At 36.0% G+C, this 21,024-nt stretch overlaps 2 protein-coding genes and 1 long non-coding RNA gene across 3 annotated transcripts; 2 read left to right on the plus strand and 1 right to left on the minus strand.

Moving 5' to 3' along the window:
* Positions 1 to 7,665: 7,665 nt before the first annotated feature.
* LOC147475062 (H/ACA ribonucleoprotein complex subunit 3-like protein) lies at positions 7,666 to 9,988 on the minus strand. Its single transcript, XM_086583262.1, has 3 exons — positions 9,767 to 9,988; positions 8,689 to 8,731; positions 7,666 to 7,943 (listed from the first exon to the last, which is right to left on the minus strand). Exons 1-3 carry the CDS (start codon positions 9,818 to 9,820, stop codon positions 7,846 to 7,848), a joined length of 195 nt encoding a protein of 64 aa, XP_086439388.1. The 5' UTR covers positions 9,821 to 9,988; the 3' UTR covers positions 7,666 to 7,845.
* A 2,863-nt stretch (positions 9,989 to 12,851) lies between these two features.
* On the plus strand, positions 12,852 to 14,022 carry LOC147475063 (uncharacterized). Its single transcript, XM_086585254.1, has 3 exons — positions 12,852 to 13,475; positions 13,523 to 13,818; positions 13,932 to 14,022. Exons 1-3 carry the CDS (start codon positions 12,852 to 12,854, stop codon positions 14,020 to 14,022), a joined length of 1,011 nt encoding a protein of 336 aa, XP_086441380.1.
* Positions 14,023 to 15,841: 1,819 nt separating this feature from the next.
* Positions 15,842 to 19,148, plus strand: LOC147475064 (uncharacterized). The gene is made up of 2 exons (XR_015209384.1): positions 15,842 to 15,952; positions 16,904 to 19,148. It is a non-coding gene; the product is annotated as an uncharacterized LOC147475064 (long non-coding RNA).
* Positions 19,149 to 21,024: the final 1,876 nt, after the last annotated feature.

Consider the following 21,024-nt stretch of genomic DNA (forward strand, 5'->3'; position numbering starts at 1 on the left):
CCAATACATGGTTGTGAATACCTAACTTCTATTTTCCAACTATCGACAGTGTCGAATTGGAAAACAGCTTTTAACTTAAATGGACATCCCGATTTTTTGGTTCCCGACCTTCTCTTATTAGCCCTCCCTTCGCCTTCCTTCTTGTGTGATTGATACACACCCGAGCACTCGCAAGCCAAATTCAATCTTGCTACTCAGTTTCCCTTGACACACTCCAACTTTTCAATGACCACAACCACATTAACTTGTTTTCCTCTAGTGGTTGCCCAACCGATTGCCTCGCTACCTGTATGAAAGACCTAAACACATAAAAAACAACAACTATTATTAATAAACTAATAAAATTACATTTAGAAAATTTTAAAAATAAAATAAAATCAATGCCTACTCCATCATACATCTTCCGTAGTAAAAATTTATATTGTATCACTTAAAATCGGTTGACAATCCACGTCATTCGAGTTTGTAGATGATCGATTCTCGGATAGCGGCAAAGGATCCTATATATAGAATAAAACAAGAGTCTCAAACAATTTGGGTAATGAGGGATTTCAAAGTCACGAAAAAAAATGAACTTCTCACGAAATTTAGTCGAAACGACCCAGTCATGTAGTTTCATAGAGGGTCCAAATGACCTAGCCATGTAGTTCCATGGAGGGTCCAAACGACTCAGCCATGTAGTTCCATAGTGTACCTAAACAACCAAGCCATGTAGTTCCATAGTGTCCCTAAACGACCCAGCCATGTCGTTTGGGCTTGGGTTTTGCATTCATTCATTCATTCAATCAATCAAGTGATTTGCATTCATTCTAATCAATGCTCTCTTGTAGATTCATTCATTCATTAATTCAATCAATCAAGTGTTTTGTATTCATTCTAATCAAGTGTTACCTCATTATTAAGGTTTGCTTGTCTTTGTCGTTGACGATTTCTCGGCATCTCATTTGCTTGACTAGTCACATCTTCTATTTCTTCAACTTCTTCACCTTCACCTTCAACATTTTGTGTCACTTCTTCACTTTCAATTTTTTTTCTATTTTCTTCTTCTCTAATTTGTTGTTGCACCTCAAACATTACCTCAAATGCTCCTTTTTCATTTTCATGTTCCATTTAGGATTTTGATTGGGTATTTTATGTAAGGAGTAAGGATTTTGATGAAAAAAGGAGTAAGGAGGAGTAAGGAGGAGTAAGGAGGAGTAAATGAGAAACTTAAGTATTCTATGTAGAGATATTTTAAATTTTGATATATTTCGAATAATTGAGTGAAATATGTTTGTAAACCCTAAACCCTAAACCCCCAACTAGTTTATTATTCACAATTGAAAAAAAAAATTGGAAAATAACAAGTTTAGATATAAAACAAATTATTATTTTAGATTTGGATAATTGAGTGAAATATGTTTGAAATTAAAATGTTTTTATGTCGGTATGAAATTTGTAAACCCTGAACCCCAAACCCCACTAGTTTATGATTCACAATTTGAAAAAGAAAATAAAAAATAACAAGTTTAGATATAAAACAAATTATTATTTTGAATAATTAGGTGAAATATGTTGGTATGGAATTTATAAACCCTAAACCCCAAATCCCCAAACTAGTTTATGATTAACAATTTAAAAAAAAAATAACAAGTTTAGATATAAAACAAATTATTATTTCGAATAATTAAGTGAAATATGTTTGTACGAAATTTGTAAACCCTAAACCATGAATCTTGAACCCTGAACCCCAAACCCCAAACTAATTTATGATTCACAATTGAAAAAAAAAAATGAAAAATAACAAGTTTAGATATAAAACAAATTATTATTTTAGATTTTGGCATGTTTGATTACATGTTTTAACTTGGTTATATAAATACTATGTCATAACATATAAAGAGTGCAGAGTGTATTTAATTGTGTTGTTCCTAACCCAATTTTTAAAATCAGATTTCAATTTTCCTAATTCAATTAGGATGTGTTGATAATTGATAATTACTAATTCAATTTTGTAGATAATTGTTTAAATAAATTATTGTACAATTATGATCGATTAATGATTTGCATTATAAGAAAAGTGTTCGGTGTTTATGTTTAAGAAAAGTGTAATTGGTGTTTATGTAATCAATTTTTATTGATTAATCGAGCTAATCATTGGTTAATCAGGAATTTTCTTGGTTTAGAAGTTCTCAATTATTTTAGTCCAAACGACTTCACCATAGAAGCCCCAAACGATATGGCCAAACCGTTTAAATGCACACTCAAACGATGTGGTGAAGCCGCTTGAGTGTACACTCAAACGATATGGTGGTACTGTTTGAGTGTCAAACGACATGCTCAGACCGTTCCATGAAGATTCCAAAGGGCCAAGTCTCAAACGACATGCTCAGACCGAGTGCGTGTACACTCAAACGACATGGCGGGATTGTTTGAGTGTACACTCAAACGCCCGAAGGGTTCGTTATGGTGAGACCGGTTGAATTAGTTACTGGGCTGGGCTTTGATGGCAAACTTATAATTTTTTTTTTTTTTTTTGGGAGTTGCCCAATCTAATTTGATGAGTGACCAATTGAATCACCTTTCTAATCAATGATATTTTTCCACCACAAAGAAGCAGATTTAGAAGGTTTAGCTTTAAGAAAGGTTGCATTTTGAAAATATTTAGCTTTTATAATTTTTACCCATGAAGAGTTAGCGTACCTATAACGTGGTTAGACATTAGACATGCATCAATTTCAGAGTTCAATGTACTCATATACACCCACTGGTGTCCATAAACTTTTTCCTTGACCATATATATATTTGAAGTGTTCGATTCCAATATCCGACGATGTTACTTTCGGGCTAAGTTACATAATCTGTGATCCGTTAGTCTGTTACTAATGATCAAATCTCATCACATGAAGTAGGCTTAGAGCATCTCTAGGTGGACGTATCCGTGGTCGCATTCTTCAAATTTGAAGAAATGCGTCGGAATTTCCCGGAATTCCAACTCTAGGTGGTCGCATTCGTGGTCGCATCACCTGCTTGTTCGCATTCTTGTTCGCAAATTTGGCAATTTGGATGCGGATGCGGAGCGACAATAGTAATGTCGCGCGCCATTACTAATGTCGCGCAACTTTATTGACTTTGACCCACAACCAAGGCGCGCCATTACCACTGTCGCGCGCCACTACTACTGGCGCGCGCTACTCCTAATGTCGCGTGCTCCAACGGGCAAAAAACGGGCAAAAAATGGCCTGATTTCTACCTTCTATATCTACACTCATCTCCTTCTTCATTGTACACACACTCAACTCAAACATTTGTATCAAACAACTCAACCATTTCACATCAATCCTTAACAAACAACACACACATTGCGAAAAAATGGATCATGAAGTATATGAGATATTTCCGCTTAAGTCTTCATCTTCATCTTCATCTTCATCGTCGTCTTCTTCTTCATCTCCTCCAGCGGAAGACTCGGTAGATAGTCTTGATGAAGAATTTGTTAATGCCATGCCTCTTATGAAACACACTTTGGCTGTACTTGCACAAGCACAAGTACATGCTCGAAAGGCACCACATGGTGGTTCAAAGAAGGGTCGAAAAATTAAACATAGAAAATATGCTCTGACTTTGGAAATCTTGAAGAACAACTACTTCGGCCGATCGTCCCGTCTTTCGAAAGAGGATTTCAAACGGCGCTTTTCGTTATGAAAAATCTTTATTTGTTCACATCTTCAACGATATTCAAACTCATTTTAAGTTTTTTCAGCCTAAAGTTAACAATGCTGGTAAACCTGGTATAGATCCTCTGGTCAAGGTGGCTGCAGCTTTGCGTATTCTTGGTTATGGCACGGTTAATGCGATCAACTTGACGATCAATTATACATTTCGAGCAAAGTGGAAACCGGGCTTTGAGGCATTTACGTGATGCAATTATCAAATTGTATGGTTCGATCTACTTGCGGGCGCCAAATATTGCGATCTGAAACGCTTGCTTGCACATTCTGCCACACGTGGATGGCCGGGTATGTTGGGAAGCATTGATTGTATGCATTGGGAATGGCATAATTGTCCAACTGGATGGCAAGGTGCTTACGATGGTCGCTTACGAAAACCATCCGTTATTCTCGGCCGCTTGTTGCCCGAGACTTGTGGATATGGCATTCTTTCTTTGGGATGCCAGGATCACACAATGACATCAACGTGTTGGACAACTCGCCGATATTTGAGCACGTGATCAATGGTACTTCTCCACCTATTTCTTTTGATGTAAATCAGCATAACTATAATATGGGTTATTATTTAGCTGATGGTATCTATCCTGACTATGCGGCATTTATACAAACAATTTCAAACCCTAATGCTCTTAAGGCGAAGTGGTTCGCGAACGATGCAAGAAGGCGCAAGAAAAGATATTGAAAGAGCTTTTGGGGTTTTGCAAGCTAAATTTAGTATTTTGGCAAAAGCTTGCAAATTATGGCATGTGGAGACAATGGGTACTGTTATGAGAGCATGTATCATATTGCACAATATGGTAATCGGAGCTAAGAATAAAAATTATGAAATGAGGAGGTACATTCCTCGATCCGAATGGGCAACCATAGATTCCACCTACTTTCGGGAACACTACATTGAAGGGACTCTACGAGTTCAATCAAAGACTATGCATGATAGACTTAAAAGCGACCTTGTCGAAAGCATCTATGGAGCATTAGGGGTGACCGACATTGATTGTTGTAATCTTTTATTTATTTATTATATAATTAGAGTAACTCTAGTAGTATGTAATAAGGGTGATATGTAATAGTTATCTTTTATTTATTTATTTTTATTTTATGTGTTTGCAATCATGTATTAGTTGTCGCTTCTATTAATAAAATTGTAATTCATTTGCTAAATCAAATGAAGTAAACACATATGAATCACACAACATAATAATAACCACACAACATATCACACAACATAATAATAATGACACAACATATCAAAATGATCAAATGAACAATTCTAAATCACACAACATAATAATAATCGTCATATCAACAACCTCCTAGACTATCCTACATCGCCTCCTCTGCGTGAACTCCTCCTCGACTGTCCTTGTGCTGAACTCTCCGTCTGTCCATGCTGTGATGAACTCACCCTTGTGCGATCAATCTGAGCCTGTAACTCATCAATCTGGCGTTGCAAATCGTCATAATCCACATGAGCACGGGAAGAAGTCTCTCTCTCTCAACATCAGAAGCGAATACCGAGGAGCACAAGCCATCATTTACACGAATGCTTGTCTCATATCTCATGCGTAGGTCATCCTGAAATAATTATTCATTAATAATTTATGACATTTTCATAATAAACCAAAATAATAAAACAAAACCAATAAAAATAATTACCGAGATAGATGTCCAAGGTCGGGGCTCTAACTCGTGCGACCGAAAGTGGCATCAATAGAAGAAATGGGTCGGTAAATCGTCCGCCACTCGGATCGGCTCAAACCGAAAACCCAAGGCCACTCGGTAGGGGATCCGTCTTTGGAACAAATGTGTGCACAGTCCAGGTGAACGCGTCGGTGTGATGGTCGGCCAATCTGAATTCACGTCGACACCCAAATTGCTAACCGTATGAATGTTGCCTCATGCGACCTACGGTACCGGAGCAAATGACCAATAGACACCCTAAACCAAGATAGCGGTAGTATGCTGCTCATAAGTCTGCAATGTAACTAGGTCGAAGCTCAGAGTAAGTCCAATGCGATGCGTTACTCTCGATGACTTGCTCTAAGGTCATGTCCTTAGCCTCGATACATGGGTAGAAGCGGATCGGGGAGGGATACCAAAGTATGGTGTGAGTATGCGTAACATCTATCCCCTAAATACCACTCCATATCACTCCCACAAGTGAATACCATCCTCCTATGAAAATGAACAATGCATATCTACGGTCATTCGCTACCGATGTGCACAAATGTCCTCCAAGGCCTCCAAACAATAGAAGCACGTATGCTAAGCTCGATCCGGGTTCGGACGAAGTTATGTTATGACCGATCTCACCGGGTCGGGGACGCTCGACAAGGTCCGTGCCAAAGCCGAGCCTAGGCCTCTCATCGGTATACTCTGTGAGGATAGGATTTGCGACGGAAATACTCATAAAACCATACCTCTAAGAGAATGACAAACCCTCCCATCCGGGGACTCGACAACACCGGTATGTCGAGGCGCTCTATCTAAACAACGCGACAAATGACGATTATATGGCTCCACCAAAATCAATACCGCCTAACTCATTACAAGTGCTCAAAGTTAGCTAGAAATCCCAAGTTAATCGTGGAATGGCGGAAGGAAAAAAGAAGACACCCATCAAATACATACGAAAGCTCTTACATACTCATCAACATGTGTTTGACCATCATCGAATCAAGTGACAAATAATCTATCAAAAACTGCAATCCCTGAATCGGTAGTCAATCTGTAATGTATGCGACCTTGATACCGAAATCCTAACACCAAAGATCACCATACGACTCCTCGGTCGGACAGGGAAGAAAGTCATCATTTGGGCACAACTCGAATTGATTATACATCTCAACGGATTACCTAATCCTATACTCAAACCGGATATCATGCAAAAATCTAATGGAGTGAAGCCCAACTCTCCCCGAGGGGAAGTGAAAAGTATGTGTACTATCCCACCATCTCTCAACTAAACCATTAATAACTCCCCGAATGTCGGTCTTATTGTAAGGGATGTCAACTAGATGAGCAAAAGGAGTCGCTAAAATTGCATCTCTAACATGGTCAAGTGCACCGACTTTCTTAATATCATCCCACCACTTCCTAAAGCATGCGTGGAGTGCACCGAACCCGATACATAACACATCTCGATGTACAAAAATGAAACTAAAATTAAAAAATAAAAATAAAAATATCGTGTTGTATTGAACTACTAAAATTAACTACTACTACTACTAATTTATGAAATTAAAATACATACCGTTGTTCAAGAACAACTCTTGAGACATGCCTTTCATGAAACCTCTTAGACACCGCCTAAGATGGTCGAAATCAATAGCCTCCGCAGGAAATTCAAAATCGACTTGCGATATTGAAGCGAAGAATGGATCGTCGACCTCGACTCCTTGATTTCCAACTCGGAAGTGGTTGGTTCATCATCTAGATCACCACTTTGGGATTATCCCAAATGTATGCATCTTTTTTTTCTTCTTCCTCGCCCACCACTCCATCGTGTTTGGTTATTATAGACGGATTAGTCGTCGAACTCATTTTTTTTTCTACTAACTAGAGTGAATGAGTTGAAAAAAATTGTAAAATGACAAAAGTCCATCGTCGCTACGACATTAAATAAAACACGACGCGACATTAATCTTGGCTGCGCCGGTCCTTACCGTCGCGACGATTGAATAATCGGGCGCCAGATACTAATGTCGCACAGGTGGGTCCCCAATAAATTTTGCGACCACGAATTTGCGACCACCTAGAGTTGGTCGAAATTTGCTATCAAATTTTGTGGTAGCATTCTTCAAATTTGAAGAGTATGCTACCACCACCTAGAGATGCTCTTAGAATTTGAATCAAATCCATAGAGTAACTAAAACGCCTGGGCATAACACCAAGTTATTGGCATTTCAACAGTATGTCGATACTAACTTGAGAACTATAAAAAAAAGATACTAACTTGAGACTAAATCATATATTGGCATTTCAACAGTATCATATGTCGATACAATGTTCTAGTCACCGAAAGAAGAAACTAAAAACAACTTTGCCATACATAAGAAGTCCATACTATGCATAACTCTGATACACAGAAACATGATCTTCCAACCACATTCGATAAGGCTAACAGACTGAGTATTCAGTACTTTGGTGCTGGTTTTTGCGTTGGCAGCAATCCAAACCTTTTCTTCAGAAGAATTCTCTGCCTCGAGTACTTGTCATCTGGGGAAAATCGAGCTGCACAAAAATAAAGAGATGATGAACTCATTCTTCAAAAGAAAGCAAAAGCGCTGTAGCGAAAAAAGAGCTAAAAGACTGCCGCTAAAATTCAGTGATAAATGATAAGTATGTACTTGCAAGTAAGTTTGCTGGGGCCCTACGCGAGGCATATCTTCTTTCTCACCGAACTTAATAAAATTTAGGATAGCCAAGCAATACAGTATATCACGTGATGGACAGCTGAAGTTGAGAGTTGATGCTATTAACAATGCAGAATATATTTACAGCCAAGCTAGGAGACGTGTGTGTTCTGAGTTATTTATGTATTCCATATGGTTCTTCTAATGTCAACTGGGTGAGCTACTGGTATTGTTCCCTCCCTAGAAAGGGTGGAGGTTCGACCTCAACAGTCCACCTGTTCTAACTTTGAAGGATTCATACTTCTTCAGAAAATAAATATTGGACTCGGACCTCAAATTGTTTATGGGTTAGGCTTAAACTTATTCACACTAGCATATCTGAGAGATCTGAACATTTACGAACAGAGAAGGCTTAAACCTAAAAGGCCATAGTACTGGACATCTGGATGGGACCACCAGAAATAGGGCTAAGACTTTGAAGACCTATGCAGACGCCTAGACTAAGCGAGATTATCACCAGATGGAGCATCTACCACATATATCAATTCCTTGTGATCATAAACATATAGTTACAGGTGAGATGTAAAATTTATATGGTGTCATGAGATTGGAAAAAGTGATACCTGGATGAGCAGATTGTGTTGCCAGCCCAAGTGGTGACTCCTTCTGTGAGTAGAAACACAATAAAGGTCAATTATAGTTATTTATGGATCAACCGTATCTCTAATTATTAGCTAAAGACATCTCAAGGAAATATGCGTCCATCACAACAATGTTATACTTTCTCAGAGACAGACTAGTAAATTAGAAAACAAGTATGAGTTGTTCTGCATCAAGTAAATAACTATATGCTTGTTTTCTCTTTTTCTACTCCAATTTATACTTAACCAGATAATCTTTAAAAAAAAATGATCACATAAGACAAAACTTTAAGCACGCACACCGCCCTTATAACAGGCGAACCTTTTAAATGCCTTAACTTGAGATAATAATCATGCACTTGAATTCTTATTTTTATAATATTAACATTTAGCAATAATAAGGAATTGTCAAACACAGAAAAATTTACTCTCCTCCCAGATATAGGGCGGCTTAAAAGAATATGATATAGTCCAAAAAAATGTGAAGATTCAAGATCAAAATCAGGGTGCAGAAAACAGAGAACCTACCCAATCTGCAAAAAACAAGATAAGCCAGAACAACAAACCAAATCACAAGAATATAGGAGTCACCATGACTGAGACAATCAGCTGCCCCTAACAGTGCAGGCAAAACCATTTATCTCATTTCAAAGCCTTAAAATCTCGTCCCTAAAGGATCTCAGTTCACAAGCTCTTCAAAACTATTAGACGAAATGTTGAGTTTCTGATGACGCTTGAGACCCACAATTTGTTATATATCTAGTTCTTATCTTATAAGCTACAAATATGCAAAAGTGTCCTGGCTAGAATTTGTACTAATGATTAAAGGACTTACCAAAGAAGAAGCAAACAAACATAAACCTTTGCAAGTTGTACATACACAGCCACTAATAATATCTACTCAGTAAAACCTGTATATACTTGCAAAAGACCATTTTGGCCAGACGGCGGCCTCAACTGAACAAACTCAAAAACACACCCCATGAATATGTACAAGCAACCAATACAAGTCTAGTTATTCAATATATGAGCTGATGGAGAATAAGAAGAAGTAGTTTACCTTGGTGGTGTAGACTTTATTACCGTCTTCGTTGATGTAAAACTGGAGATACATATTCTTTTCTTTAGCAAGGGTCTCGTTTCTCTGTCAAATGGCACAACAGAACGAGAGAAGCCTTTGCAAGTTAAACCCTAAACCCCTTAAAAGTCAAAACCCTAGAATGATGTTTTCTTACAGAAGAAGAAGAAGACCACGATCAATTGGACCCTGTCCTATTGGGCTTTTTATGTTTTTGTAATATGATTGTTTAAAACTTTTTATTTTATAAATTTTACTTAACAAAGCCTAAAACACAGGCCCGACTAATCCCGAAAAATTCACTGAAACCAGATTTGGTAAATCTTGAGTTACTTGGTGGGGAGAACATAAACACAACCATAGTACAAAATATCCCGATATATCCCGATATTTGGGGATATCTACCCATATTTCAGAAAAAGATATATAAATATCACGATATATTCAGAGATATATACGACTATAAATATCGGTGATATTTCAACGATATTTGTGATATTTGCGATATTTGGGGATATTTTGGAATATTTTGTCTATATAATAATTTTATTTAATATTTACCATTATATTTTAAATAAATATAAATAATGTATTATGATATATTAAGAAATATCCACAATATCCACGATATTTTTTGATATTTTGGATATATCAACGATATTTGCATGTGAAACAATGTCAAATATCTCCAAAGAGGGGGATATATCCACGATACATATCCAGAAATTGAATATCGATAAATACACATATCCTGATATTTTGTACTATGAACACAACTACACAAGGAATCAGCAGAGTACTCATTTTCCATGTGGCCACGTGAAAGTGTCATTTAAAATGTTGTATTTCCTTGTGTGATAATAGCCTCATTATGTAACTACACCACTTTAATGTACATTTCATAATTTGTTTTTTGCTCTGACTTCGTAAATTGCTTGAGAAGAAAACCTATTTTAACTTGTACACCGTCTTCAGCTCACTGATAATACCTTTAAAATCCTTATCATATCTTAAGTCTCCGTTTTAACTCTTTCTGCGTTACTTTTCAGGTTAATATATTGACGGGTTTTTACCACTTTTGAGTACGATATTAGGAAATAGTACTACTTTTAAAAAAATAGAAAATAGTACTACTTTTTTTCTTGACCGTCAGTTGACCGAGTTGACCACAATCAAACTAGCAATATTTTCAATATGGCGATATTACCCCTCTTGTGCCTCTCACGTGTTTTATGTAATTAGGTTTTGGTACCACTTTTGAAGGTGTCCCAGACACCATGTGTTACAATCTTAGTGGTTGCGCGATGTATTGTAATCTTGGCCGTTAGTTTGGTTTTTCGTTGATCCCGATGAATTAAGGAGGGAAACTCCCTCAGTGGACATAAAATGTGTTAGTTAGACTTTGGTACCACTCTATCGGTAAACATCTTCGTCGTCTGTCTCTCACTTATTCACTCACTCTCTAACACTTAGTCTCCCATCATTATCTTCAAATTTTGTCATCAATTTTGAGGATGGTTATCGTGGGCTTCACAAACCGTTGAGCATAACTGATCGTGGTGATATTTGAACTGATCATGGGTCTTGATCGTTGGATATCCGTTATTTGCCGTTGTTAAAGGTTAGGTTAGTTTTAATGCTTAGCTTTTTAGTTGTTTTGGTAATAAAAATCATGTTTTTATATTAAATTGCATAATGGAAGATGAAAAATAGCATTTTTATTTGAATTATGTATGTTAGATTTCATTTCATCCACTAAAACTCCAACACATGTATAAAGTAAAGGGACACATTACTTCCCTTTGTTTGTTAATCAATGCTTCCACAACTTCCCTTGCTTGTTGCATGCATGCTGTTGCACCCTTGTTGCATACGTCATAAAATTGTACTAAAAACTAAATTTGCATTAAAAAGTATGACTATAACCTAATTGATAATTACCAGCATTTGGAATTTGGGGGTTCTATTTGTGATTGTATGTGTATATTTGTTTTGCAGTAAACTATGGGTGATCCTAAATTGGTGTTAGGCTTGAAAGAATTTGTCATTCATTATGATGGTGGTTGGGGAAAACTCAAAGCTGGTGAAATTAGGGGCAGTGATTACAATGGTGGTGAGAAAGTGGAAATCGAAATGGATGGGTATGAATTTTGTTTGGAATATTTGAAGACGGATGTGGAAGAATTGGTTGGTGAAGGAGTTATATACCAGATTGATTGTATAATTGACGGGTTTATGTGTGGGATAACGCATGATACACATATGACGCATGTATAGGATGAACTTCAGCCTGAGGAAGACAAGAAATACCATTTATATGTCTCAACCTCCAACAACCAAAACAGAATCCATAAACCCCAAATCAATTCCCACTACTTCAGTTCCCTCTCAAAACCCTAAATTAACTCCCACTCAAAAGACTAAACCAGTTGACACTGAGAAAATAAAACCTAAACCAATGGCATCTGTAAGAAAGTCTGCAAGGCTTAACATACTAATTACTAAACCAGTGTTAAGACCTAATGGAAAGCCAATGGTCCTTAAGATTTCTGATGACGACAAGAGTGAAGAAGATGCTCATGATGAAGTCAATATCTTAGAGGACCCTATCTTAGAATATGTTGTTTATGAAGGCAATAGTGAAGAAGATGTTGTGATGCCAGATAGTAATGTGATAGAGTCTCAGTTAGATCCCATAGATCATGACTTCTGTACTCAGAATATTCATGCATATATTGAAGAATTTGAGGCTCACGTAGAAGATCATATGGTTGATAATACCCTTGATAATAGTGATGTAATTAAGGATTTAAATGTTGGTGATGGGGGAAATAATATACTAAAGAACTTGGATGTTGGTGGTGATGGGGGAAGTGACACTGAAGATGATCAGTATGAGTATGGTGATAGGTTTGGACCTGTGTTTGGCAATAAGAAGGATACAGGCTATAATAGTTGTGAAAGTGATGATGTAGATTATGATTACATTCCTACAGATAGTGATTGCTCATATAATGAGTTAGATAAAGACATTGATCCAATTGTAGTGGATGAATAAGTTAAAAATATGGAAGAAGAAATACAAGGTACTGAGTTGGGCAATGTTGTGAAATTAAATAGAAACATTTATGAGGTGGAGGAGATAGCAAAGGTTGCAGACCTAGTGGTGGAAGAGTTTGGGATATGTGAGTTAAAGTCGAGGATGTCATGGGCTACTGTTGAGGTTTGTAGGGACTTCTTCAAAACAATGGAAATCAAGTATAAGTTTAGTACCAAGCAAGTAAGAAATGACAGACTTTTTCTTTCGTTGAAGTGTAAAGTTCCTGACTGCGATTGGGCTATAATAGTTAGTGTTACTAAAAAAGATAATCACACATTCATCCTCAGGAGTTATAATGATGAACATACATGTCAAGCAGATGAGAAGATCCTGAACACACAGGCTAGAACACCATGGGTTGCTAAAGCATTTTTAGAAAAAATGAGAGACCATCCTGATTACAGGTCAAAGGATATAATGAAGGAGATGTTTTCACAGTTTGGAATTAACATATCCTACTGGACTGCTTGGAATGCAAGAATACAAATGCTTGAAGCAATCTATGGAAATTATGAGAACGGTTACAAACTAGTCCCAGAAATGTGTAGGCAGATTATGAGAAAAAACCCATGTAGTATTTCCAAATACTTTGTAACTAAGACAGTTATAATTTCATTGGTGTTCTGTTTGCATTCAAGGCATCACTAGATGAGTGGAGGAATGGGTGTAGGCCAATAGTTGGTCTTGATGGTTGTTTTCTCAAAGGCAAGTATGGAGGGTGTTGTTTGACAGCTATAAGACTTGATGCCATGAATGGAATTTTCCCTCTTGGTATCTACATATACAAAGCAGAGAACAAGGATACATGGAGGCAATTTTTATGTGAGATGAAGTCACATTTAGACATGCATAAGGACAAGCTGACATTCATGAGTGACAGACAAAAGGGATTATTAGATAGTGTAGCTGAGTACTTTCCAGACTCAAATCACAGGTACATGCTGTTTACAGATGTATTGTTTTCTTAATACATGTTTTATGATGTGAAGTTTTATAATATTGACATATGATGTGAAGTTTGACTGATTGGTGCATATGTTGTTGTAGATACTGCTTCAAACACATGTACCAGAACTTTAAAAAAACTTTCCGTGGTGAGTTGTGGGACAATCTGGCTTGGGGAGTAGCAGAGGCATAAAGGGTACAAGAATTTACAAGGATATTGGGTGTCATTAACAAAACTGATAGCAAAGCTTTGGATTGGTTGGACAGGGAGCCAAGGAGTTGTTGGGCTAGGGCACACTTTGATTGAACAGCAAAGTGTGATCAATTGACAAACAATTTTAGTGAGTCTTTCAATTCATGGATACTTCACATAAGAGATAAACCCTGTGTCCATTTTATTGACCAATACAATCTAGATTTATTGAATTTGATGTATACCAGAAGAGAGCTTTCTATAGAGTTACTTGAGGGTGATGTTGTTCCAAATGTGTTGTTCATGATAAAGAAAATGGAGATGAGGTACAATTGGTATGAGGTAAGGGTTGTAAGTGATACTAAATACTTAGTAGTGAATACCAAGAAAGGGTCAAGGTACTCAATTGACTTAGTGAAGCTTGAATGCACATGTATTGAGTGACAACTGTCTAAAGTACCTTGTGTACATGGAATTGCTGTCATCAGACAAAAGAGGGGGGATAAGTGGGCTAGGTAAGACACTTGTTTTTCTCTTTTAATTAAATAATTTCCTATTTACAATGTTTACATTTATTTACTATTTACTATGTTGGCAGATATTGTAGTCCATACCAAAACAAAAAGGAAATGCAAAAAATGTGGAGAACTTGGTCACAATGCAATCACATGTGCACTAAGACAGAATGGCCAATATGGAAATAACTCTAAGAAAAGGAAAAGTAAGTTTAATTAAATGTTTTGTGGATGTATATGTTATGTTAATTGAACTGTCTCAGTGCAAGATAAAGCAACATCTGGACATCAAGTATCAATGCAACAACAAGAAGCCCCAGTGCAACAACAACCTCCAAGTCCCAGAGGAAGAGCAACACAACAGCAACAAGAACAAGTTCAAGAGCAAGCAACAGCCCCAGTGCAAAAAGGGAGAAAAGGATCAATAGGTAAGGCCAGAGGAGGTAGAGTAGCACAATAACAACATGAACTAGTTCAAGAGCAAGCAGCAACCCCAATGCAAGAGGGAGAGGATCAAGGACCAGGGGAGAGATAGGATTTAGAGGAGGAGGAGAAACACCTTCAACTCCTCCAAGAAATGCAAGTACATCAAAGATCGGCCTGAAGAGCCACTTAGCCGGAACCACGATGGTTGGTCGGGCTATTGCTTGCATATTTTGGTGTTTTTTGCATGTTTTGCTTGTTTTGGATCATGATTATGCTTATGATGTCACAAACAAATGGGATATGATGTCAGAAACAAATGGTTGTGTTATGTGTCCCTTATGTGTTATTGTAATCCAGTACTTGTGTTATGTGTTATGTGTTTATGTCCCTTATGTGTTATGGAATCCAGTACTTGTGTTTATGTGTCCCTATCTATTTTAATGGAATCCAGTACTTGTGTTATGTGTCCTTATGTGTTTATGTTGATTTTTATATATTTGTTTTGCTATTGTTTTATGTGTACCCTTGTTTTGTTTACATATGCACTTGTTTGAATATCCAGTCCTTGTACTTTGAAGTCCTTATTTGTTTGAAAAGTACACCTTCACTACTAAAAAAATGTCAATAGATAGCATTTGCTTAATTGCATTTGTAAAAAAACGCTATCCAAAAAATAAGCATTGCATTTGTCAAAGTTAACGCTATCCTTTACTTGTACGTTTTTGTTTCAATTGCGTTTTGTAATTTCCCGCTATCCCCAAATCCTAGTAAACGCTATCTCAAGTTCACACGTGGGTGGAGTGAGCACTTAAGGTTCACACACGCGACAAAACCAGTGAAAGATATAACTCAATTAGAATTATCAAATCACTAACTTCAAAAAAAACGAAAATGAACACCCTAGAAACAAGATCTGAGAAAGGAACATGATGGTTGATGCAATTTGAATTCGGAACCACCGTCATCTCTGGCTTGCTGCTACATGAAACGTAAATATCTCTTTCTAACCCTTCTCTGTTTCAATTTGATTTACTTTCTTGTCAAAATCTCCATATATTCTTTTGAAAGTCCGCCCCAATCTTAAAAGTCCAATTTTTCTTCGAGATCCAATTATTCCTTCTTAAATCTGGTTGAAGAACTCGTTCAATATAATGGAATTTATCTAATTTAATTTTCTTTGTTGAATTTTATGCTATTTTGTAGTAGTGGGGCTCCTGTAGAAATGATATATGATGGACCTAGTTCTCTGTTCAAATCTTTAGTAGCCATGACACTTTTCAATGATTTGAACTCTTTGAATCAAAACAGGATACTTGTAATTTGGATTGGATAGCTTCCCTTTGTAAAGATGAACACTTTCACCTTGAATAGTAAATATATATAAGCTCTTTTTTTGGTAAAGTTTCATTGCATTAACAGTTTACTTTATGAAATTAAGTTGTTAGGATGTTATAGTTATTTCCTCACAAATTTATTTATTGGGGGCAGATTTACCTAGAGTACCACTAATGTGATTTAATTTAGAATAACCCAAAAGTTACTAAATTTTGTAGGAATACCTTGCAAATGCAAAGCATACGAGATTCACATGGTCTGTGGTACTTAGTTGTTCCTGTTAAATGCACATTGTTAGTTAGAGTAACTAAGCACACGAGATATCATTGCACTGTCTAACTTACATATATATGGTAGGTGTATATTTTTAATGATTAATTTATCCATGGTAGCTTTTTCAGTGGGCTCTTTAATGCTTGAATTCGGTCATCCTAGATTGATTGGTTTTAGAATGGTTCTTGATAATAGTTTGCCTATCCCTCAAAGGTTAATTGGCTAAAAAAATTACTGAACTCGTGTGTCCTTAATTGTTAAGGTATTTTCTAAATATTTAGTCAATTAGTTATCTTTTAATATTTTTTTTTGGTTGATGTCATTGATTACAGTATTTGATTAGGCAATGCTAGGCCGCACAAAATTAATGTTGGAAAACCCATTATACAGTTGATCCCTCCCTCCAAATTTTCAGGGTTAGTGGTGCTCCTCTTGATTACTTGGGTTCTAATTATTTGTTATATTTATATATGTATGTTGTGTTAACAAGTTCAACTCAGATTGCATGTGCTAGTATTTAATTTAAATTGCTTATTTTAACTACGATCCTATTTAGTAGTCATTGGCTCCTCTGTTTAGCTGTCCTTTGTGTTGGAAGGTCAAGCCGTCAAGGTGATAAATACTATGTCATTCCAGAAGTTATTGGTTTTAGTTATGAACAACAGTGAATGCTATTACAACCTTGGTAGCATGTAATAGAGTCACAGAATGTGGTCAAACAAAGATTAGCATTAGCCATTGTCAATTATGGCAGTGTGATAGAAAGAGTTTCTGGTCTTCATTTCTGAAATCTTTGATCTCCTTTTGAGCTCAAAGGTAATGAAGTCCCCTTATAGTTGAGAACCCAATATACCATTGATCTTCGTTCACTCTTATCACATTAGAACTTGCTTTGAATTTGGGTCATTGGGTAGGTACTACAGAGTGCAAACTTATATTATTCAGTGAACTGAGTTAGGATACATATGTGTTCTATTATTTTCCAAGTATAGTGCAAGTCTGACTGCCTGTATTTTGTAAACATGAGTGTCTCACTTTTGTATTATATTTTAAGGCCTCACCCAAAATTCGAAACATGAGACCCCTTCTAATACTTTTTGAGAAATATGATACCAATCAATTCCATTCATTCACCATTGGTTCATCTCTTGATTTTTGATATTGAACAGTAATCAGGATATGCATAACAACATCGAACCTACTACAAAAGAATCATGTGGCACATAATTAGCTAGAGTTGAATGTGTGCAACTACTTTGACTAGGTGGAAGATAATCCCACAAGTTTCGGAGTAAATTGAAAGGCTTATTTGATCAACTCATTGTAAGTCATTGTTTTTGAGTGCTGGTAACATGTCAAGACATCTATTTCTTAGAGTTGTCTTTTCTGGGTATGAAATCTTTTGGATCAAAGGTTACTAATAGCTTATACTATTAGCTGCCCACTTGTGTATTTTTTCTCTTGCAAGTTCCAATGTCATCTTTAGACTTTGTTTTTGTCGCTTCTTCATAGGTCCTGCCAAAGGAAGGTTGTAAATGTCTATGGGAATGATGTACCTACTTGACTTTGCAAAACTACTTGATCGAATTTCTTCTCTGTATTTTTCTTAACTTGTCTTTGCTTCAAAACTGCTTTTTTGTTAAGCAAACAATATGTATCAAGAGTCAGTCTTCTCTTATGTCTAGGAATTATGTATTGTTTCTATAGATAGGGTGTCGCAACACAATATACGTCCTTCTTGTCTACACATCCTTGTATCAATGAAAATGCTATTTTCATGGGTGTGAAATTCTTTTATTTAAAATTATTTTCTATTCTTTTACCGGAACACTTGTAACTTTCATATGGTCCTGTGCAAAAACGAATTATATTTTTGTTTCAATGGAAGTAGTTTAGATGTAGAAGATGGGTTTAAATGAAGTCCGCAGTACTATATTTCTAACATTTTAGTTTAATTTTAGGATACAAAAGAAGAATCGTGTGTGACACAAAATGTTGTTGCTTGTCAATGTTGTTTCACATTTCACAAGTTATTTTCACCTTCACTTCTCATTTTTTTCCCTTGAATTTTAATTCCTTGAATGTTGATTCAACTAGTCATTCTTTAAGCTTGATTACCTTTTTAATTAAACAAATGTGTATCAGGGCATGCACAAAGCCTCCTCATTATAGGTGTTGACTAAGTATGGCCATGTTACGATGGTGGTTATCGGGAAAAAAAAAGACTAAGCATGGCCATGCAAGTTGTGAATTCACAGTACAAGTCCTTAGTAGTATTTCTTTTTAGTTGATTGTGTATTCCGAAAGGTAGTGATGAGGTTGTCCATGGAGCAGATCCTAACATAGGATTTACTTGATGGATTGTGTAGGACTTTAACTAGTCAAATGCTCATGTTGAATTTGGGATTATAGCTTGCATGTATCATATGTGAAGCTTTACTTGGTTTGCCTAGCTTCTAAATAATGGTTTTGGTCTGGTGATACGCTTACAAGACAATTGCCTTTGTACAACAATGATTAGGTTGTTATTAGACAAAGGTAAAATTACTTTTGGGCTGTTGTTTACTTGGTTTTGTCGATCATTTGCTGGAACATAGATAGAATATAGTGAATTTCAAGGGTTGTCGTAGGGGTCAATTTTTTCATTAACCACAATTGCTAGTTATAAGTCAAGGACGTTTATCAATCAGCTAGGAAATATATTAAAGAGCAATAAGGAGTTTATCAACTAGGAGGACACATAAGAGAACTTGGTGATTGTCTTTGTTTTACATGACTTGTTAGTTTAGTTTTCTCTTTACTATGTTTTCCATGATTCTCTTTCCTCTGTTTTGTAACTTTTACATAAGAATATGTACTTTTGTTGGTTTCATTTTTCATAAGTGAGAATCCAGCTGGTACTAACCCACTTTGGTATGCCCTTGGATTGCTTCTCTAGTTAAGTACTTAACAAGTAGACCAGTGGAAGACCTTTAGCTTTATAAGGTTGACTACCCAAGTTTTATCATTTTTTTTTGTAATTTATATTCACATATAGTTCTGAAACATGTTCATGCCTATGGTATATGCTAATAAAGTTAGTGAACTTCATGAAGTTGTGAACTGGTTTTTTTTTAGCTGTTGTTTACTACTTTTGCTTGGACTTGTCTACATAATAGTTGCATGTCGCATCCTAGTGCTACAAATTTGGGCATATTCAAAGAAACAACCACACATAAGTGGAAGATGATTAAACAAGTAAGATATAGGAAGTAGTTAAGGTTTCTTCCATGTTGTCATTTAGCTTTATCTTCAGAGTCAATATTAATCTACGCTGCTTTTTTTCTATTTTTGCATGCTATTTCTTCTTGTTATTACAAGTTTTTCTTACAGTTTTTTTGTCATTCCATTATTTTCATGCTCTTCTTGTAGGATAACATCATTTTTCTCGATTACAGTGCTCAAGAACAAGACATTGTAGCTGCTACCCTATCATAGGTGATCTCGTACTTGAACTTTTCTTAACTAAATTAATAACTTATGTCAGTTTATTGTTGAGCAAATAGCCAAGTACCAAGATATAAACTAGTGGCAAATGAATTTGAAGTTCTGTTTTGAGGCTCCCTTACACCAAATTTTGAATGTTAGTTTTGCTCCTGATATTCTTTTTCCAAATTTTGTCGTACTTTTATTTGTAGAAACTATATAGTACTGAATGTTGGTATCCAAGCTTATTCTACACATTTCCGCTTGCTGCTTTGTGCTCTTAGAGTGACTAATAGACCATTTTCACAAAACTTGGTCTTGTGTAGGCAGCTAGAAGCTTGCTCATTGTTGTCGTTCACTTAACCATTCTTAGGTTCAAAGGATAGTTTTTGGGAAGGAAGTTGTAATTGTGGGAAGGAGTAACTTTTGATGGTTTTTCTTTGACTTGTTGTAAAGTTAGTGAATTGTTGGCAAGAGTTTTTTTTGATAATGATGAGTGTGTTGTTTAAATGTGTATGTTGCTTGATTTACAATCCAAGTAATTTGCTTAGTTATACCATTCATTTTCTTAAAAACCTTCTACTTAATTGTTCTCTAATGGCTCTGTTTAAAGACGATATGGCTAGTATTGACTTAGTTGGGACTTTAAGGTTTGCATATATAGGATTTTCGCTTCTTTATATTAATATTATGCATTCATGTGTTTCATCAAGTATAATGAGATTGTGTGATACAATGGATCCATAATCTCAAAATGGAAGAGCACTCAAATAATTGAGAGGTTAATGGTTCGAATCCATCTAGATCCAATTCTTTTTTCATTCACTAATTTAATATACATTTGAATTTTCTAATTTTATATTAACAAAAACAATAGCATTTTTCTAACGCTATAGAAGTTTAATAGCACGAAAGAATTGCTATCGTTTTGAGGCAGAAACGCTATGAAATTTATTGCATTCTTAACAAACGCTATAAAAAGCGCTAT

The sequence above is a fragment of the Coptis chinensis genome, chromosome 9, assembly GCF_015680905.1.
Source record: "Coptis chinensis isolate HL-2020 chromosome 9, ASM1568090v1, whole genome shotgun sequence".
NCBI lineage: Eukaryota > Viridiplantae > Streptophyta > Magnoliopsida > Ranunculales > Ranunculaceae > Coptis > Coptis chinensis.